The sequence below is a fragment of the Nannospalax galili genome, unplaced genomic scaffold (assembly GCF_000622305.1).
Source record: "Nannospalax galili isolate Female #2095 unplaced genomic scaffold, S.galili_v1.0 scaffold433, whole genome shotgun sequence".
Taxonomy (NCBI): Eukaryota; Metazoa; Chordata; class Mammalia; order Rodentia; family Spalacidae; genus Nannospalax; species Nannospalax galili.
Window position 1 is genome coordinate 9,095,004 of NW_008338715.1, and position 22,606 is coordinate 9,117,609.

Here is a 22,606-nt window from a genome sequence, read left to right on the forward strand (position 1 = left end):
ATGATCTGCTCAACCCTTTTTGTCTAATCAGGAGGTTCTAAAGTTGCTAACACATTGCACACCACCTGGGTTCTCCTTCCTTGTAGTGAATAATTAAGGACATCTGATTTTACTGTTCCTGGCTGTTCTGACGCCACCAGAACCCAGGCATCTTCATGAGTCCAGTCAGAGAAAGCATTAGAAACAGTGATGTGCTAAACTATGTGGAATGAACTCTGACCCCAACAGGACATTAGTAAAGAAGTATGTGGGGAGAGCAGCTTTTAAAAATGCCTGAGACTAGAGTAGGATGGCTCAGCGTTTAAGAGCACTTGCTGCTCTTGCAGAGGACCCAGATCCAGGTCCCAGCAACTACATAGTGGATGACAACTGCCAGTAACTCCAACTCCAAAAGGATCCAATACCCTCTTCTGGCCTCTGTGGGCACTGCACATACATGGTGCACATAAACACATGTGAACAAACATTCATATACATAAAATAAAAATTTTTAAATGATTTCTCATGGCCGGGCATGGTGGTGCACGACTGTAGTCCCAGCACTTGGGTGGCAGAGGCAGGCAGATCTCTGTGAGTTCAATGCCATCGTGGTCTACATAGTGAGTTCCAGGCCAGCTGAGGCTACAGGGAGACCCTGTCTCAAAAAGACCGAAAGAGAAAAAATGATTTCTCAGGGACTGGAGAGATGGCTCAGCAGTTAAGAGCACTGGCTGCTCCTGCAGAAGACCCAGGTTGGATTCCTAGCATTTCACATAGCAGCTAGCAACTGTTTGTAACTCCAGGTCCAGGGGATCCAATGCCTTCTTCTTACCTCCATGGGCATTGCATGACACAGGTGCACATACATACATGCAGGCAATGCACGCATACACATAAAATTAAAAACTGATTTCTCAGATGGCTCAGCAGTTAAGAGCACTGACTGCTGTTGCAGAGGAGCCGGGTTCAATTCCCAGCACCCACATGGCAGCTATGAACCACCCTTAACTCCAGTTCCACAGGAATCTGAAGCCCTCTTTTGACCTCCATGGCATTGCACGACACAGGTGCACTCACATACATTCAGGCAATACACTCATGCACATAAAATAAAAATAATAAATAAAATATTTTTAAAAAGAATCAACTGAGTTCTATAACATAAGGGAGGAAAATGGTATAACCAGGTTAAGAGATAGAGATCTATAATAGAAAAATACAGAAGGGTTTGGGATGCAGAAAGACTTGGGGTGGAGTTTTTCTCACACTAGACAGTGCTGTGAACCACTTGGCTCCTTTTTGGAGTTGCCTGGGTGAGTGAGAGACAGAGGGGCAGTGGACAGTCAAACATCCTATAGATAGGATGTTTGCTAGACAGATGTTTAAGAGCCTGAAATCCTTAGAGTAGCAAGGACTAACTACTCTATGGATAAATAAATAGGTTTTTCCTGGGGTTTGTCCCTATACATTTAAAAATTCTGGGTTGTTGTTTTTTTTTTTTAAGTGAATCCAAACACATGGTAGATGGTAGTATGACTCATCAGCTGTCCTTGAGAACTAATCTTGAGCAGTTAGTATGAGAAAAATCAGCTCAGAATGAATTAATGATTTTTTTCTTCCTTCCTTTCTTCTTTTTAAATCTCTTTATCCATTGAAACAAATAAATTCTGGGTCTTCTTTGGCCTTCTTGGAAGGAAATGTGGAAAGAGAAGTTACTCGGTGGAGTGATTGAGCTGAGAAAGAACAGAACCTTCTGGAACTGAACTGTGGGACAGACCAACGATAGGAGATGGCTGTTGGCAGTGACGCTGTTTTCCAGTGGAATGTGCAGTGCTAGCCTTTCAGGCCAGGGGAGGGGCACGTTGACACCGACACAGCAGCCAGCAGTGTCCTCCACACCTTTTCCACTTTGTTCTCTCCGTGTCCCTGCATCAGCATCAAGTCCTTCTCCCACTTCTCACCATATCACCATTGTCACCTCTTGTTTCTCTAATCCTTGTTCTGCCTAAGCCTGGTAGTGCAGAACTATAGGGAGGTTGAGGCAGGAGGATCCCAAGTTCAAAGACTGCCTGGGCTGCAGAGTGAGTGGAGGACAGTCTGGGCAACTTAATCAGACCCTGTCTCAAAATAAAAAGTCAAAAAGAGGACTGGGGATTCAGCCTGGTGGTAAGGTGCTTTCCTAGTGTGTATGAGACCCTAAATTCAATCCCCAGGATAGGGGTGGGGAGTAGGTTGTGGTTCTTTATTTCCTCTGCTTATTCCCAGGAAGTTTCCAGACCAGGTAAGCCACAAAGAACTAGGCAGAGCCTACAGGGTAGATAATCATGGGTATCGTCTATGAACAAAGTGAACAGGAAAAATCCTTTAACTATGGATTCTTCCAACCAAAGTCAAGTTGGGAACAATCTGCCCCCACAGTTTATTCATCACTTCATCATCCCATCATTCATTGATAGGGCTTCCTTTGCAAGAGAATACATATCAAATCTGAAGGGCATTTTATAGGGTAGCATTTTTCAAGTTAGATATTCTTTGTTAAACTTTTCATTGTGCTACTGAGTCCAGTCTTTATCCCCTTGCAGTAATCAAGGTTTTGTCAGTGTTACACAACAAGGAGTCAGAGAATGATACCAATTTTGAGTATGTAGAACTTGTAGAATTCTAGAGATAGCCTTGGTAGTAGGGTACACAAAATCATTTCTTTAGAAGTAATCTAAATGTGGACTCAGTCACTCAACTAACGTTTTTATATATATTTCAAGTGGAGCTCACTTCATGATTTGTCCTAATGGTGAACTTGCTGATGGAAGCTCTTATTCAAAGTATTCCTGGTTCCAAATGTTTTTCAAAGAACTCTTGTTTCCAGAGTTGGAGAGACAGCTCAGCAGTAAGATACTGGCTGCTCTTGCAGAGGACCTGAGTTTCATTCCCAGCACCCACATAGCAGCTAACACCTGTCCTTCTCCTAACTCCAGTTCTAGGGGAGCTGACACCCTCTTCTGGTATCCTTGTGCATGCATGCACATGTGCAGTTACATACATTCAAGTAAAACACTCAGACATAAACTAAAAATAATTTTTAAAAAGCTCGTGGGGCTAGAGAAATGGTTCAGCAGTTAGGAACACTGGTTGTCTTGCAGAAGACCCAGGTTCGAATCCCAGCACCCACATGGCAGCTAACAACTGTCCATAACTCCAGTTCAGAGGATCTGGCAGCCTCTTCTGTCCTCTCGGGCATTGCACAACACTGGCGCACTTACCTACATGCAGGCAATACACAAGTACACATAAAATAAAAATAATAAATAAAACATTTTTTAAAAATAAAAAAGAACTCGTTTCTCTGGGCATATTCTGTTTCTTGGAATAATAAGAGAGCTATACTATAATATACCTACCCTCTCTTTAGTACCTCAATTTTAGCATAATTAATTCCTAAAATATTGTTATGAGTAAAAGGATAGATAGGCAGGCTGATGGAACAGAGTAGAGAATCTAGAAAGAAGCACGCATACATGGTCAATATGAAGACACCTAGGGTCTGTTCCTGGTCCTTTTCTTCACCAGGTAAACAATTACAAGATGAGGTTTGCAGTCACAGCACACAGCCAAAGTTTACTGAAGCACAAGCAAGCACACGTAACATTCCACACAGTGAAGGACAGACTCTGCACGGGGAGGGGTTCAGAGCTGGAGCTCTGTCTACTACCCTGCAGAGTCTGAGTCTTTATATAGGGTAGGAGGCGGGACAGGACTGGGCTTCCCTTTCCCTCTTTGAACTGAACAGGGAAGGATTCTCGTGGTTGGTTCACCCATGTAAAAGCAGGAACCTGATTGGATAGAGCAAGGGTAGGAAATTAGAAATTTCTCTGGAGGTTGGGGGACACCAAAAAGGCGAGCTTTGAACAAGAACCAGGAAGTAGGCCATCTTGATACAAGTGAGAGTAATTGGAACACAGCTGAATCTAGTCTGGGGCCTCCTCTGCTGTCTGGGCCTCCTCCCTTATCTACCTAATTCAGAACTGTCTTCTGTTCTTCAAATGGACATACCACAAAGGTATCACTAATGATTCTGTAGGAAAAAGACCATCTTTTCAACATGATGGTGAAGCAATTAGATGGCCTTTGGAGGGAGGAGGGGTACCTTGACCTATATGTCATAAGAGAGGCAAAAATTAATTCAAGATTAATAAAAAACCTACACCTGTTGGGCATGGTGGTGCACACCTTTAATCCCAAAACTTGGGAGGCAGAGGCAGGTGGATCTCTGTGAGTTCAAGGCCAGCCTGGTCTATATAGTGAGTTCCAAGACAGCTGGGACTACAGGAAGACCCTGTATCAATAAATCAATAAATAATAAATAGGTGATTGAGGAAACGAGATCCCTACACATAGGAAACAACTTGTGTATAAAGATTGCAGAAAAGAACAAGGATCTTCAGAGCATTGGGCTAAAATCTATTAATGAGAATCATAAAACACAGACCAAGAAAAAACTTGCTGAGGTGGCCAGGCATGGTAGTAGACACCTTTAATTCCAGAACTGGGGAGGCTAGCAGATCTCTATGGAGTTGGAGGCTAGTACAGCGAATTCCAGGCCATCCAGGGCTACACAGTGAAACTATGTCTGAAAAACCAAAACCAAAAAAAACCCAAAACCTTGCCAAAGTGAACCATATTAAAATTAAGCTCAGGTATGGTGGCGCCTACAGATAGCTAGGACAGGAATATCGAATTTCAGGCCAACGTGGGCTATATAAGGGAGACCCTGTCTCAAAAATAAAAATACTAAAAACAACGGCTTAAAAATGACATCATAAAGGCTCTTGACAGAATACCAGGCTGGCATTGCCCCCTGTGCCTTCTAACACCTACCCACTCCTGAGTGAGGCAGGTGCTCCCCGTAGAGACTCTGGGAAGACAGAGGCAAGTTAATACAAGTGGAGTTTTTTCCCAACTCAGGCACTCATATCCTCACAGTAGAACCATTCCCTGAGGGGCTTTGCTACGCAAGCAGCAGCTTTGCCCCCAAAGCCCCTCAGAATCTCTTTACACTGGTGTATTCTTCCCAAACAGTCCCCTAAGATCCTTTGAGGTCTGCATCAGGCTGCCAAGCCTGTGTGTGGGAAGGATAAAGCAGCAGGGGGCTCTAAGAGAGGTAGAACTGAGTTCAAAGGCTAGCCAGATCCGGTTGTATGGTGTACAAAACTTGGGGTCCCAAAGGAAGCCAGGGAGAGGGCGAGGCCCAGGGTTCTGTATGAGTGCCTTCAGACTAGGAAATGTCTGAGACAGGGCCAGAAACAAACATAAACACAGCCCAGCCCTGCTCCCCACGACCACATTTTTGCCACAGAAAAGCCAAGCCACACCAGCCAAGGTATATTCTTCCTACTCAGACCCAATGTTCACAGGGAAGGAAGCTTAAAATATATTTAGAGCTTTCAAAACTCTGATTGTTTTGTACATTCTTTCAAAGAGAAAAAAAAATAGAAATATCCCAAGAGATTAAAATAAGTTTCTAATCCTTGGGATGAGTGGGAAAATCTTGCATACTGGGGTCATTTCCTTTCTGTTTCAAGACATTAGTATGTGCTGGAAATAGCTATTGCAAAAGGGGAGACTCCATGTCCTTTGAATGCTGATTATGCCAGAAAACTTTCTAGGCCTAGAGGGGAAAGTTGTGCCTTTCCCAGGCTCTTGATACACGATAACCTTGTAGTTAGATATTTGACTAGGCTAGAAGACCCAAGACAGTGGCATTTGAAGTTCAGAAGCAATAATTAACTTGTTCTTTCGAGAAGCATGGCAAAACATCCAGAAGGGCCAAAAGTCTAGCTCTGTAGCAGCATAGTATGCTCCTCAGTGGGAGCATAGGCACCCAGTTCTCTGTCCCTTTCACTGTACACTGTCCCAAGTCTCTCTGAAGGCCACTGGTAGCTGAAAACTGACATTCAGAATTAGTAAAAGCAAAGTAGCCATTGTTCCACTAAAAAGTAGATATGCAGACTAAGAGGATGGCTAAGTCAGTAAAGTGCGTCTTTTGCCTTCATGAGGACCTGAGTTCAGATCCCCAGCATCCATGTAAAAGCCAGGAGCAGTGGCATAGTGCTCTAGCACCTCTAGCCTAGTGCCAGAGGGACAGAGACAGACAAATCCCTAGGGCTCACTGACCAGCAAGTTTAGACTATCCATGAGATCCAGGTTCAGTGAGACCCTCGCTCAGAAAAGAAGGTAGAAAGCAATAAAGACACCCGTCTTACCACTGGTCTCCATATACAACCCGTACACCAGATGCACGCACAAAAAAAAAAAAAAAACCCACACACACACAATAAAATTAAATTAAAATAAAAATAGGACTGATGAGATGGTTCAGTAGGTAACAGTATTTGCTGCTAAGCCTGAGGTTGTGAGTTCAATCCCTGGACTCACGTCACAGACAGAGAGAACCAACTCCCAAAAGTTGTCCTCAACCTGCACACATGTATGTGCACACACATATACAAAGCACATAAAAATTAGTTACAATTTCAACTTAAAATAATACAAATAAGGGAGTAGAAATATTGTAAGAGCCAGGAGAAGTGTATGGCCATACGGAAACAGAACTTACAGGCTCCTGGAACCTTGCTCATGGGAACTTACAGCAATGGTGACAGCATGCACAAGACCCATGCAAAGTCAGACAAAAACCAGCACAGAACTGGGGAAATGGGTAGGAAGCCACAACTTTGGCAAGGAATTATTGGTACCTGATCACTGCTGAGTGAGGAAGAGCTGATCTTCTTTAAGGGAGTGATGCTGGACAGGCTGAACAGGCAGGCTTCAGTAGGTGAACTCACATCTCGGGATATCTGGGTATACAAACTTAACTTGATAGGCCTTAACATATATGACAAAATGTGTAAAGTCCTGTTCGCAGGATATGGGGGTAGTACAGATAGGGAAAGGGAGATAAATATGATTAAGATGTATAGTATAAAGTCCACAAAAATTCAATTAAAATATATTTCAAAAATAATAATACAAATAAAATTTTTTAAATTAGAAGGTAGGTGTGCCAGTCTTTCCTGCTCCAGTGTTGGGGAGCTAGCCTCTCAGGGAAAGATCAGTAAGCGAGGACTTTCTTTTTCAGTATGCTGACATCAGAAGTAGAAGATTCCAGGCTAACCAGAAATCACCCAGTGAATTCACTTGTGTTGGCCCCAAAGTGTGAAGGTTGAAGATGAGAGCTTTTCCCCCTGATTCTTAGTTACTCATCAGTCTTCCTTCGATTGATTAAAGCAGGAATCAGCAAATGATTCTGTAAAGACCCACGAATATTTAGGCCACAGCATCTCAAATACAACCATTTAATCCTCCTGTGCTGGCATAAAAGCAGCTAGAGACTCTGTAGACAAGTGGGTGTGGCTATTCCAGTAACAGTGATGGAAACTGAAACAGAATTTCTTAGAGTTTTTACAGACCATGAAATATTATCCTTTAAATTTTTCCCAACAATTTTAACATGGAAGGACCATTCCCAACTTGTACATACAGATAAAACTAGGAAGCCAAATTTGGCTCACTGGCTGTTGTTTACCAACCCCAAGAACATAAAGTAATATGACCTTAGAGTAAAAAGAATGCCCACCATGGGCTGATTCTCAGTGGGGACCTTCTTACTGATGGGAGCTGTGATAGAAAGGCTAAGGTCTGGGCTCCAGAGCTTGGGGGATGAAGAGGTGTCATCCAGCCTTTCTTGGCTAGTCTGAGAACTGCTTACTGCATTCAAGAAACCTTAAGGGTTCCCTCCATTTGCCAATGGCCCCTGCTAGGGACTCAGATGCTGAGAACCCTGGGAACTAGCCTTCTCCTGCCTTCTCTTGCCTTCTCCTTGAAGACTTGGTCCTAACAGCAGGCAGTCAGTGTTTTTAATCATCTGCCTTCTTTACCAAAGACCTTCCCACTACCCTGTCAATGCCTTTTCTGCACCTCCTGCCACCCTCCAGGGCAGCCAGCATACCATACTTTTCTCTTCATTCCTGCTTGATCTCTACTTCTAATAATCATAGACAAAGTCCCTGGGTGCTTGGCCCATTTCAGGAAGCCTCTTAGATATTTTTTTTTTTATGATCCAAGGAGTAGTTGTAGAAATATTGGTAAACAAAGAAAGGAAAACATTAAGCATTGTGGAACCAAAATATCACTGTGTTAATAGAAAAACCCAAGATAATATAAAACAGCTGGTAAAATAAAACTCAATTTAAGCTTGGCTGGGGAAAGGAGACAATTTTGTTAACAGATTTTTCTTCCTAATTGTGTTTGTTGTTGTACTTGTTGGTTTGCTTATTTCAATTCTTACATTCCTGAAGAAGAGTAAAATAGCATGCTGACAGCAAGAAGAAGCCAGTCTGGTCTTTGAAATGCACTTCTGATAATCCTCAGAGAGGAGGTCCCCATAAAGTTATTTATTCACGTCCTCCGATGCTGACTAATGTTGAGCTGCTAAAAGATGGATTTGGCATTCTGCCTTCTTTTTCAGGCCCTTCCATAGTGACGCCCCCCAAGAACATCTGGAATATCACGGGTGCCAAGGTGTACTTGAGCTGCGAAGTCATCGGAATCCCAACCCCTGTCCTCATCTGGAACAAGGTCAGTGGCGCAGACTCCAGGAAGACATCGTGTAGCCTGGCAGGCTTCTCTTGCAGTGTACAGGGTGGTGGGAACATGAAAGCCTCAGCCTGAGCCACTACCTACTTTAAAGATGAAGCCTGTGGCAACTGACACCTCTCTGGATCTACGGAATGTCTTTCCTGACCTCCAGTAGCCCCTGCCCTGATTTTGTTAGCAGTGCCTTGGAAGGAATCCTGGGAAACTCAAAGAATCATAATACTAAGCACCCAAGCCCACTGTTTAGTTACTTTTGCATTACTGTGACCAAAATACCTGACAGAAACATTTGAGGGAGGAAAGATTTATTTTTGGCTCACAGTCTGTCACACCAGGAGAGGCATGGTGGAGTGGCTCAGTCCATAGGGGAGCTGCTTAGTCCCTAGAAGAAGGACTGTATGGCAGAGGCTGTTCATGGGGCATTAGACCAGGATGCAGAGAGCAGCCAGAACAAGAGGCCTGGCTATAACATTCAAAGGTCTTCCCCAGATGACCTACTTCCACCAACCAGACCCCACCTGCTAAAGCTTCCACAGCCTCTCCACATAGCGCCACCAGCTGGGGAACAAGAGATCAAAGTACCCCGTGGGGAATATTTCAGATTCAAACCTTAATAATCACCCTCTGGGTACATGTACAGATGTGTATGTAGGTGTGACTGTGCATGTGGCAGTGTGAATGTGACACATCACCCACCACTAGGGGACCATAGTATAATAATTAAGAGTGTGAGTTCTCACTTTCTGCCCCTACCCCCAATGTTCCCCTAACTTTTTGCCATGCCTCAGTCCCCTCATTGGAGGCTGAAGTCCTCAACGTTGGCTGGTGTTTTGGGTCCTGTACGTCAAGAAAACTCATAATCCTCAAGAGAAGGTGGGGAGGCTGGACCAAGAAGGCAAAGCTCTGTAGCCTTCTCCTCTGAACATGGGATATTTTTATCAGATTCCCTACACACTGGAAAATAGGATAAGTTTTAAGGGCAGAGAAGTGAGATGGAGGAGCCAAGTGGGATCAGTCTTTCTAGAACCAAAGCTCTGGGACTTTAATTTAGGGACAGAGTAAGGCTACTCTAGAACAGAGCATTAAAAAACAAATGGGGGGGGGGGGGCTGGAGGGATGGCTCAGAGATGAAGAGCTCTGGCTGCTCTTGCAGAGGACCCGGGTTCAATTCCCAGCACCCACATGGCAACTAACAACTAGTTGTCTGTAACTCCAGCTCCAAGGAATCTGACACCCTATCCTGACCTCTGCAGCAGACTTTGCATGACATGGGTGTGCTTACATATGCATGCAGGCAAGACATTCACCCACATAAAATTTTTAAAAAAAGAAACAAGGGGAGGCCTATTAAAGGAGAAATGTTCTCCCCTCTGAATTTTCCTGAATGTGGCTGCAAGTGGGAAAGCTTGATATTCTTTTAATACATCAGCTTTAAAATGACTTTCCAATTGAAAAGATGAAGGATGTGAATTCCTCAGCCAGGTTGGCTGGGTCCTTTGTAAAGTAGGACTTCTCAGGCCCAGCACTACTGATGTATGGAATCAGATCATTCTTTGGGTGGGGGCTGCCTGTGTTGGAATATGTTTACCACCATTCTTGGCCCCTACCACTAGATGCCAACAGCACCCACCGCTCACCCCACTTAACCCTGTGTGATGATTAGAAATATCTCCTCACCTGGCCAGGCATGGTGGCACACACCTTTAATCACAGCACTCAGGAGGCAGAGGCAGGCAGATCTCTGTGAGATTGAGGCCAGCCTGGTCCATGTAGTGAGTTCCAGCCAGCAGCCATGTGAGTGCTGGGATTCAAACCAGGGTCTTGTGCAAGAGCAGCGAGTGCTCTTAACCACTGAGCCATCTCGCCAGCCCCCAGTTTCTGGAAATTTTTCCCTTCGAATAGCATTGTCATTATATAATTACTTTCATATTTGAAGCACAACATATTCTCAGCCTGTGATTAGAAGGAAAAAGAAAATTCTATCTCCCAGATCAAGTAGTACTTCACTAGAAAGTACATTTACATTTTTGTCCTTTTTGTACATTTTAAGTCGTCCCATCTCACAGCTATTCTATAATGTAAGGAAAAATCCAATTAGTGTAAATAAAACAGCAAAAACAGACACCCCATTTTAGTTTGTTTACTTCTTCAGCAAACGCTAAAATGGATGCAAATCTCAACTATTTTGTTTGCCTGCTGTTTGATAGGAGCAACTTCTGGAATGCTGGGAGGGGTTTTGGCACCCAGAGTCAGAAGTAGCAAGTTGTCAAAATCCATTTGAAATTAGCCAAGGCCAAAAAAGAAAAGAAAAAAGGAAAATAAGAAAGATGAAGCAATTCCATTTTCCAGACACCCAAATGTGCTCCAAACAGGAACTCGTGATGTTTGCTCTCAATATACTGCTCTCATTTTCTTCATCAGAAAGTTTCCCCCGAAAAGAGTGGCATTATCACTGGCAGCTCCTAGCTCACAATATAGGCCCAGCTTCAAGACCAGAGGCAAGAAAGGGCTGCTTGTATTGTGAGAAGCCCACAGAAAGTCAACAGATCAGGTCACCAGACAACCTCTGGCGCCCCCATGTGGCCAGAAGAATGCGGCCACTAGGAAAACACTTAGCTTGAGATGACGCCAGCTATAGCACAACTTCCTTTACAGCTGAAACTTCTTTTCGAGGAACAATGAACTTTTGCCTCTACAAATTATGCTTTGAAAAGAGGCATGGAGGGACAGCAAGGCAGAACTTTGCTGCCTGCAGGTGTGTTCCTCTAGGCCTTTCCTGCTCACCGCTGAGGCTTCTACTGCTTCTTTGTGGGTCAGTGGCTGGCAGGGGAGGGGGTTGCCAGAAGGGTTGCTTCCAGGGAATACCCATGAGAAGCTCTATAGCGTCTCTATGGGACCCTAAGGATAGTTGCGAAATGAGAAGCCGGGATCCTAGAGTTTATAACCGTATTGCCAAATCTTCGCAGAAAATAGTCTTTCTTCAGTGCTAACTCTGCAGCACCCAGAAAAAGTACACACACACACATCCCAGGGGAATGAATCTGCCTCAGGAGTATTTTCCTTTCGGCCTTTGGCACTTCACACAGCAGGCCCCATGGGCCTGAGGACATGTACCCAGAACACAAGGACAGTCATTGAAGCTGCAAGCTGGGGTTGGAAATGAGAAATAGGGGAGAAAATTGTTTTCAGTTCTTGGGTTTTTGTTTCACTGTTTATTTTTGCAGTGCTGGGATTGAACCTAGGACCTTAGGACCTTGCACGTGCTAGGCAGGCCCTCTGAGCTACATCCTCTGCACCAAGTTTTCTTTCAGGAATGGAAATACAGCTCAGTTGGTAGAATGCTTGCCTAATATGTATGAAGCAGTGGGTTGGATCCTTAGCACCACATAAACAGGGCATGGTGACACATGCGTGTAGCACTCAGGAAGTAGAGGCAGAAGAAACATCAGAAGTTCATGGCCATCTTTAGCTACATAGCAAGTTTAGGGCCAACCTGAGCTACATGAGACTCTCTCAAAAAAAAGCTTCTATAAACAAGCTAACAAGGAGCAAATACCCAAGCAGGAAGTTCATGGATTTTCCTTTTCCTTTGTTATGTCATGCCATGTGCATTTGACCCATCAGTGAGTCCTGGAATTACACAGGGATTTCTGCCAGTGTTCCTACAAGAAATAAAAACTAGAACACAAAATGTGTTAAAGCATGACAATTAGCACTAAGGTATTATATCATAAAACTTTCATATACTCCAAACCCCAACATAAAAAGCACTGCTTCATTTGGGCCATGGCAAAATATTTGAAGTCACTGACCTAGATAATTAAACAGACCATTTGTCTCCTCTAATCTTCTGTGACCAAGCTATTAGGAATGCAGGCATATTTAGAATCTCATGGGATTTTAAGTCCAATTTAAACACAAAAGTCCTTTTTGGATAGAAGTGATTATTACAGCCTGTCCAGCCTGTAATGTAAATACTCAGGAGACAGAAGCCAGAGAATTGAAGAGTTCAAGCATTGTGAGTTCAAGGCTAGCCTGGGCTATATATTGAGCAAGATGTATCACGTCGGGTGATTTTGGGTTTTTTTTAATTTTTATTAATTTTTGCGTGCAAGTATGGGGGCAGTGTTGCGATGTGCATGTTGAGGTCCAAGGACAACTTTAGGAGTTGGTTCTCTCCTTCCACCAGGATGTGAATCCTGGAGATTGACAAGCACTTTTACCCACTGAGCCATTTCACTGGCCCAAGTGGTCAGTTGTTAACAGAGAACCTGGGATTGAAAGAAGGGAGAACTTCTTTTTTTTTTTCAAGGACTCAGCAACAGCAGAGTAAAAGGGAACACAAAAGCCATTTCTCTGAAGTAGACACACGAGACAGGCAGCAAATCTTAGGGCTAGTGAGAGGTCTGCACTTGCCCTATCAGGAGTTATTTTCCTGCTGACAGTGGCCAGCCCTGTACTTTTCCAGCAAATCCTAGTCTAGGGAGATACCATGGCAATATTGTAAAATAAGGATAGAACCAAAACAGCAACATTTGGCTCATCTCTTGTACTCTTAAGTGATGCTTACAGGTAAGACAAACCCTCAGTTTCTTCCAGACTTGTTTCTGAGCTGATTCTTTTCCTGCCTGGAATTTCTCCAAATTAAAGCTTTCATGATCTCTAAGAATATTCTTCTTTTTAAAAAAAAATGTATATTTATGTGCAACTGCATGAGTTTATGTGTACCATGTGCATGCAGGTACCCACCAACAAAGGCCAGAGGAGGGCCTGAGATCCCCTGAAACTGAAGTTATAAGCAGTTGTGAGTCATCCAGATGTGAGTGCTGGGAGCTGAACCCAGGTCTTCTGCAAGACCAGTAAGCACTGATGACCAGCAGACCATTTCTCTAGGCCCTCTAAAGATATTCTTTTAAAATAAGAAAATATAGTAATGAGGCTAACAATGAAGCTATCCTATGCAGATGTATAGAGTTCATAATTCTCTCCCATCTCTAAAGTAACTCTGCTGTGTGTCTTTCTTTGCCTTTTTTCCTCACCCAAACAGATACATACACCCCTAGAGTAAGCTGTGAGATGGGAATATAATGTGCTAGATTAAATGTATTAAATTTGCTTTTCTCAACAAATACTTCAGGACCAACCCTTCAATCGACTTCTCAGTGCCCAAAATACTCCAAATATGGACATACCATAATTTAAGCCATTTCTGTTTGTTTCTGTTTCCAGTTTGGGGGCACATCCCCGGACATATATTCCTGGTATTTCTGCAGGATAGAAAGATTTCCCTAAAGTCACATGACTATGTTAAAATAGTTCAGCTTTAATAGACACGATCTGATTTCTTCCTTAATTGACCATAATAATCACTCTGGCCCTCAATGTGGGAGATTCTCTGAACCCCCCCTCCCCCACACATACCCTTTCAGTTTTGTTAATATACCATCAAAACGACATCTCATTATTGCTTTGATTTTCTTGACAACATGGGAGTGATTTTCACTTGGGTCTTCTCTTCTGTGGATTGCCATCCATCATACCTTCTGTCCATTTTTCTCCCTCTCCCTTTTCAACAGGGGCTTGCTCTGTAGCCCAGGCTGGTCTTGAATTCATGACCCTCCTATCTTGGCCCCTGAGTGCTGCCATTACAAGTGTGTACCACCACATCAGCTTCCCTTTCTAGTGAGCTGCTCAGCCTGTGGCTTTTTCCTTCATTGAGGATACTGACCCTTTATCATGTAATACAAATACATTTCCTGCTCAGTCACTATGCTCTATGTACAGTAGCATTTACAGTAGTTTCTTCAGTTTTAACAAAACTGTGGATTCTATTGTATCAAACTTTTGATTTGTCAGAGACAGTAAACATGTTCCATAATGCATAGTGTCCTTTCAAGTTTTTCTCAAATTCAGTGAACTTTTGTTAAAGGTTTTAACCTTTAGGAATCAGGCTAACACGTAGCCTACTTTTGCAGTCGCAGGCACTTTTCCTTATTTACAATAGGAGATTCAGGAAGAATCTGTTGTAACTAAACTACACTCAGAGTCAGGTGGTCCTTTGCAATAGGGAGGCTGAGGGAGGACAGTGAGTTTGAGGTCAAGCTTGAGCTACATATCAAGACCCTGTCTCAAAAATAGATTAAAATGGGGCTAGAGCTATGGCTCAGCATTTAAGAGCACTGGCTGCTCTTACAGAGGATGCAGGTTCAGTTCCCAGCACCCACATGGCAGCTAACAACTGTCTATAACTCCAGTTCCAGGGGATCCAGTGCCCTCTTCTGATCTCTGAGGGTGTTACATGATATGGGTGCACTTACATACATGCAGACAATACAGTCATACACATAAATGTCTTTTAAATAAAAGAGGCTGAAATGACTTCATGGCCTCCCTCTGATTCACACACACACACACACCCTCCCCGCCCCCCACCCCATGTGTACACATGCATGCCTATATGAAGGCCATTGGCGTGTTTTTCCTCAGTTGCTATTCATCTTATTTTTAGGATGCTGTCTCACTGAACCTGCACTCACTGGCTGGCTGCAAGCCCCAGGGAGCCTATGTCTCGACCCCCCACCCCCACCCACCCCGGAACTACCAATTTTGTTTATACATAAGACACACACAGGAGTCTGGTCTTCAGTCCAGAGACACACTGCCTTAGCCAGTGAATCAAATACTTCTTCAAAAACAGTATTGCCCATTTTTACTAGCATAAACTGTTTCTGCCAGTTACCTGGGAAATTCAAGGAAAACATAGCTATTAATACATGTCCTCATAGCTTTCATAAAAGACACTAAATAATCTTGTTTTCTCTTAGTATCAGGGGCAATGTGGAAAAGTCCAGGAAAAAAATGAACTTAACGTTTGCTTTATTACAGAACAAAATTAGAAAACTCTTGAGATTGTAAATCCTTATTACAAAGGCAATAAAAATAAACACTGGCTTGGCTCTTAGAATAGAAAGAACATTACTTCATGTATTTTTTTAACTCAGTTATCACAAGCCTTAAAATATTTGTACTCTGAAACTGAGCTGCTAAATGTGTTACCAAGAAAGCTTTTCCCTGTATTTTTCACATATTTTCCAAAGTTCTCATTAACATACTTTGACCTTTAAAGTAGGTGGGAAAGAACAGGCATGAAGTAAGGATTAACCTTAAACCAAGGGAACCGAGTTTCTCCTTCTACAGCCTTCAGAATCTGACCATGGCTGGACAGAAGAGGCAGATTTCATCACAGAACAGCAACAGCAGCAAGTGACAGGCATTTCTGACCTCAGGTCTTCAGGAATTGTTTGATGATTCCTTAGCCCTCAGAACAAATAGAATTGTCTCAACTCTACCTACTTTTCATTGATGAGGCTGTTAAAGGAAGAGCCCCAAGGTCCCAAACATCAAAGTAGCAGAAGGCAACAGCTTGTCAGTCAAACATGGCATGGCAGACAAGAAAGGCCCAGTACAAAGGGACAGACAATCCAAGGGTACCACTGAGCAATGGAGGCCTGAGGCAGAGTGACCCTGTGCATTCTACAAGCTTGCAGGAAAATGCAAGGTCTTGTTTAGATGAAACCAGCAGAAAGAAACAAAATAGCAACTATAAGTACTCAGAAAAACCAGCATGTAAATTGCTAGTTTAATCTAATTACAAAGTCTGATGTTCACCTTGTGCAATTCTAGGAATGTGGTATCTCCAAGCTGATGTTTTGGTGCAGAGAACTAAAACTTTCCTTTTGTTTTTTCAGGTAAAAAGGGGTCAGTATGGAGTTCAAAGGACAGAACTCTTGCCCGGTGACCGGGACAACCTAGCCATTCAGACCCGGGGTGGTCCAGAAAAGCATGAAGTAACTGGCTGGGTGCTGGTGAGTAAACAGCAGCAAGAATTTCATTCTCAGGAGCAGATTCAGGCAGACCCTCCAAGTACCTGCTCTTCACATCTTTGGAGCAGCCCTACCTTGGCATGGCAGAGCCTCTTCCGGGGGAACTAAAGGAAAAGTTGAAGTTATTTTGTTTTAGAAAAAGCAAAAATTAACAAGACCTCAATTTTTGCCTAAGCTCAAGGGAAAATTCTCACAAGAACTAAATGACTCAATCGTTAATTATAGTTATTGGTTAACAAGTATTTGATTTTACTCAACCCTTGATTTCACGAGTATTACTTAAATCATGCCCCCTACAAAGGTTTCTCTCAAGCTGATATGTGCACATATCAGTTTTTAACTTACACATTGTGATCAAAGGGTGTCTGTGACATTTCCTCTCAGTACACCAAATATGGCAGCTCCCCAGGCTCCTAGCACAGGACCTGCATTGCTTCTAACAGAAGCTTTGCTATGAATCCTCTGCTCACCCTGGGGAACCATGAAAATAATGGTTTAATGGAAGTCCCTCAAAAACAGAAAAGGTCACCACAAATGAACTAAAGAGCCTTCATCTTTCACAGGTATCTCCTCTGGGTAAGGAAGATGCTGGAGAATATGAATGCCATGCATCCAATTCCCAAGGACAGGCTTCAGCATCAGCCAAAATTACAGTGGTTGATACCTTACATGAAATACCAGTGAAAGAAGGTATGTGATCATCTCACAGCCACTTAAAAGACTGACAAGCAGTTTTACTAAATAAGCAAGTGTCAAAGTATCATATGTAGCTATTAATAAAATTCTGAAATATAGGGAATCCAGAAGGGCTTATAAAGCATAAGTAATTAAAGTGTGATCACATGGTCCCGAGAAGACACTTGGATGGCTGAGGGAATGCCTACCTTACAACTTGGATGCCTTTACTTTACCTTGCACAGAAGTCAAAATTCAAACTTAACTGGATGGCTTGTATTTTCTGTAACTTTCTACCTACCTGGCATTTTTCCTTTGTGTTGTGACTGTTATATTAAATCCCTGTTTAAAGGGAAGTGATTGTGAACAATTTAGTCCTTCACTTTGAGCTTTTAAGAGAAAGAACTAGAAAGGAGATTATTAAGTTGGCAAATAATTCTGCTCCACCCCCATGTCACTGCTAAAAAGCTTCCCCCATAGAACCCATCCTGATGGTGTCAGAATCCTACTTTATATTTGGACAGTTCTATTAGAACAATGTCTGAATTGGCCTTCCCTTTCACTGGGCAGATCACTCAGCTGTACAGTGAAAGGAGGTATAGCCAGATGTCCCTCGGCCAAGATATGGAGTAAAGCAAGACCCTGAAATAGCTCTGAGAGCTGGGCACATGCTGGAGTCTCAGTTTACAACTAATTCTCTTCTACCTTGAGCTCTGCATGAGAGCTGAACCACAAAGCAAAGTTCCTTAGCCTCCCTGGACCTCAACTGGGAAAAGGTGCTCCTCCAAATTTATAGGAAAGTCTCCCTTTCACACATGGACCAACACAATACTGCTGCCTTCCATTCTTAAAACTGCATAGCTCAAGCCCAGTGTGGTGGCGTATGCCTTTAATCTCAGCACTTGGGAGGCAGAGGCAGACGGATCGCTGTTCTAGGCCAGCCTGGTCTATATAATGAGTTCCAGGACAGCTGGGGCTTCAGGGAGACCCTGTCTCAAAGACCAAAAAAAAAAAAAAGGAATCTGCACAGCTCGTTTATCCACGTGCATCCTTTTGTTTTCCTCACAGGAAGGTCTTTAGTACTTGGAAGGCTGAGGCAGAAGGATCATGAGTTCAAGATTAACTTGGGCTACACAGTCCAACTCTTAGAAAAGAAAGAGTGAGAGAGGAGTGAAGTGTAGAGGAGAGAGCAGGTAGAAGTCTCCCTAAGCTGCCCAGGGCTGGCCTTTAACTCCTAGGGATAAGACAGGAGGATTCCTGTCTCAGCCTGAATGATGGGACGACATCACCAAGCCCTGCCCCTTTAGCCGCATAACTTAATATCTTAATTGAATTGGAAACAATCTGCCAATCATGTTCACATACATGACTAATTCTTTTTTCTTTTTTTAAACAGGTGAAGGTGCTCAGATATAAACCTGCAGAATATATCAGTCTATGTAGCCAAAAGTGTTCACCGATAATGACCCCTAATCTTGCCTAACAAATTTCTTTCAATCTTATCCACTAACACTTTATAGTCAACTGGTTTTACGCAGAGAAATCAAAGATAACTCATCAAGACTCTACAAAAATTTGTTTATTTACAAAAAAGCATGCATATCTTTAAACAAATAAAAAGCTTATAACACAGTACCTATTGTCAGTTTTTTATAACATCATAGAAACAAGATACAGATATTTATAAGTATCTTGTTGAGAACATTCTGGAAGTACTAAACACTCATCATTCGAGGTGCAATGCTCATGGACATAAGTTCCTGAAACAACAGTTTGCAGGCGTACGGCATTCGCACTAAAGAAATCTGAAACGAGAAAGAAACAGTAATGAACAGAACTGTATTGAAGTGACCTACACTCTTCCCCAGAAAAAGGGAAAGATTTGACACTGCAAATAAACAAGGGCCCAAGCTGAGCATACTCTTCCTATGCCTCAGGGTGAATCTATCCCAGCGGGCTTTAGTACTTCCTCCTTTTTGCCAACAAAATGTGTATTCATACTCACTTTCCTCAATTGATAAATGGTAAGTAAAAAGCTTAGGAAAAACTCATTGTTTAAAATTCCTTGAGCAGGGCTGGAGATGGTGCAGTAGTTAAGAAAACTGGATGCTCTTGTGGAGGACATGGGTTTGGTTCCCGGCACCTACATGGTAGCTAACAACCATGTCGTAACTCCTCCAACACCTTCTTCTGATCCCCACATGCATGCATACGATGCACTTGCATACATGCAGGCAAAACACTCATATACATAAGATAAAAATAACTCCAAGAAAATTTTAAATTCCTATTATTTCAGAGATGAACAGCACAGAGAAATTATATTTAAGCTAGTTTTAGAAAAACCATCTTTTTCTTTAAAATTAGGAATCTTACAGAGGCCTGCTATCAAAATTGTGAAAATGCCAACCTATTCCACCACACTTATTTTGCCATGATTAGCCAGCATAGAGACATCCTAAACAAACATGATAAAGTGTACACACACCTGGGTTTTATTGCGGCAGCCCCTACATTCGTATGTATGAGTCCTGGTGTTAGCAATTGCCATTATTCCACAAAGATTGCAAACATGAACCTGATAAGGATCTGACGCTTCAAACAACCTTTCTCTTAAAAACTGTGCTGCACCATGGGCAATCTGGCAATCTCGTTCCATTTCTCCAAAACGCAGGCCACCATCTCTGTTAATAAGGAAACAAATTGTTTTGTGCTTATTTTTACATTTGTTTATTCATAAATTTGTTTATTTTGTGTGTGTATGTGTTATATAGCACCCAGAGTGCCATGGCTTATGTGTGGCGATCAGTAGATAACTTGCAAGACTCAGTTCTCTCCTTCCACCATGTGAATTCCTGGGATTGAACATTTTTTTCACTTTAAAGCCAGCTTATACCAGCTATGATAACTTATCAATTATGTTAATTCAGACTTACCAAACAAATAAATAAATTGAACAAAATGAACCTTTCACTCAAAACAATTTTAAGAATCTACTATGAGGGGCTCATTAGTTAAGAGCACTTGCTGCTCTTGCAGAAGACCCATGTTAGGCTCACAGCACCCACATGACAGCTCACCATCATGTGTAATTCCAGTTCAGGGAGAATCCAATGCCCTCTTCTGACTTACACTGGCCCTGCGTGCATGTGGCACTCACATACATAAAGTCTTTAAAAAAAAAAAAAAGAATACGGGCTTCCAAGCAAATTTTAGAAAATTACCCACCACTACCATCTCCAGAGCTTCCTGATACTTAAGTTTTTCTAAGAAACGTCAGTGGTAATATTTACAAGTGTAGTTTGTTTTGTTTTGGTGTACAATAGAATTTATTAAGATTGAAAATCTGTACAATTCAGTAAATCAGTATTTCCAAAATGATCAGCTATGATGCTAAAAATTGTGCATGTAAAATGCTACTGGGGGGAGGCAGCACTGGGATTGAACCTATAGCCTCACACATTAAGCAAGTGCTCTATCACAGAGCTCTACCTCCAGTAAACCAATAGATTTTCATATCGAGTTTACTAATAGGGCTTCAAATTTCCTCATTACCACTACCCTTTTAGAAACTACAACTTAGCCGGGCATGGTGGTGCACTCCTTTAGTCCCAGCACTTGGGAGGCAGAGGCAGGTGGATCTCTGAGTTTGAGGCCAGCCTAATCTACATAGCGAGTTCCAGGCCAGTTGGGGCTAGAGAGACCCTGTCTCAAAAAGACCCAAAAAAAAGAATAAGTTTGCTGGTATGGTGGGAGCTCAGGCCTATATTCACAGTATTCTAGAAGGCTGGGACAGAATTGCTATAAGTTTGATGCTAGCCTGGGCCACATAGAGAGACACACACATACACATACACATACACATACACATACACACACACACACACACACAGAATTGCTGTAAGTTTGATGCTAGCCCGGCTACGTAGAGAAACTGTCTCAAACATACAATACATAAAGAAAAAAAAAAAAAAAAAGAGCTGGGTATGGTGGTACACACCTTTAACCCCAGCATTCAGAAGATAGAGACAGGCAGATCGCTATAAGCCTGGTCTACATAGTTGAGTTCCAGGCCAGCTGGGGAAGAGAAGAAAAGAGAAGAGAAAAAAGGAAAAACAAAAACAGTCTTGCAATGGAATACAAAGTGGAAAGAAGAACCCAGCCCTTCTAATGGGCTGCTTCACTAAAGAACTTGCAAAATTGTAAACCAATGTCACTCTTGGCACTAAACTTACTTGGAAATATACTGATTTTTTCATTAAACATGCTATATTAATCTGTAATGAGTATATCATTGTTTTATAATAAATATTTTACATTTCAGTCTAATTTCTACTGTAATAAATATCAACAGACAGAACTCAAATGAACTAAACGTCCTAGGATCAGGAGATTTGACAGTCAACTTTTTAACTGCTATAACTAAAATTTTACAAAATAAATTATATGATGACTGGATTTGATGAAAAATAATCAGAGGTGAGCTGGGGTTGTAGCTCAGTGACAGAGCATTTGCCTAGAATGTATAAGGGCCTGAGTTTAATCTCCACAAGAAAAAGAGGAGACAAAAAATCCTAATAAGCAGAGGCCTGTGTGAGGAAGGAGAAATGAGCACAGCAGCGAGCCTGGCCATGACGGTGACGGTGCACTGGCAATCACACTGCTGTCTCTACTGTTCTATGTGCTTGGCATTTTCAAATGAAAGGTTAGTTAACTATAACGAATGATGACACTGCCGCAGCTCTTACCGAGATCTACCCTCCATGGGTTGTCTATTAAGGATCTGAATAGGTCCCCTAGCACGAGAATGAATTTTGTCATCTACCATATGCTTCAAACGCTGGTAGTAAGTGGGGCCAATGAAAATCTGTGATGTGATCTTTCGACCGGTGAATCCATTGTAGAGGACCTGAAAACACAGATTTTGAAACAAAACTAAAAATATTAAACAAGTTCAAAGATGTATATGCATATTCTGTATCATCCCATTTATATAAAAATTGAAACAGAAGCCAGGCATGGTGGCGCACGCCTTTAATCCCAGCACTCAGGAGGCAGAGGTAGGCGGATCTCTGTGAGTTTGAGGCCAGCCTGGTCTCCATAGTGAATCCAGGCCAGCTGTGGCTACAGCGAGACCCTGTCTCAAAAAGACCAAAAAAAAAAAAAAAAGAGTTGTGGGGCTGGAGAGATGGCTTAGCGGTTAAAAACACTGACTGCTCTTGCAGAAAACTCGGGTTTGAATCCCAGCACCCACACGGCAGCTAACAATTGTCTGTAACTCCAGTTCCAGGGTATCCGACAGCCTCTTCAGTCCTCCATGGGCACTGCATGACACGGGTACACTTACCTACACACAGGCAATACACGCACCTACATGCAGGCAATACACACATACACATAAAATAAAAATAATAAAT

The 22,606-nt window shown here is 42.5% G+C and overlaps 2 protein-coding genes across 2 annotated transcripts in view; one reads left to right on the plus strand and one right to left on the minus strand.

Annotated features, from left to right (window-relative positions):
- The window catches only part of Igfbp7 (insulin like growth factor binding protein 7), a 76,622-nt gene extending 57,798 nt beyond the window's left edge, over positions 1-18,824 (plus strand). The window contains exons 2-5 of the mRNA XM_008833286.3: positions 8,504-8,613; positions 16,380-16,496; positions 17,078-17,204; positions 18,586-18,824. Coding sequence (XP_008831508.1) covers positions 8,504-8,613; positions 16,380-16,496; positions 17,078-17,204; positions 18,586-18,605 — 374 coding nt within the window. The 3' untranslated portion in view covers positions 18,606-18,824. The remainder of the gene's footprint in view (positions 1-8,503; positions 8,614-16,379; positions 16,497-17,077; positions 17,205-18,585) is intronic.
- Polr2b (RNA polymerase II subunit B) overlaps positions 18,747-22,606 on the minus strand; it is a 46,927-nt gene continuing 43,067 nt past the window's right edge. Inside the window, exons 23-25 of the mRNA XM_008833285.3 lie at positions 21,938-22,098; positions 19,678-19,873; positions 18,747-18,994 (exon numbers count right to left, since the gene is read on the minus strand). Coding sequence (XP_008831507.1) covers positions 18,905-18,994; positions 19,678-19,873; positions 21,938-22,098 — 447 coding nt within the window. The 3' untranslated portion in view covers positions 18,747-18,904. The remainder of the gene's footprint in view (positions 18,995-19,677; positions 19,874-21,937; positions 22,099-22,606) is intronic.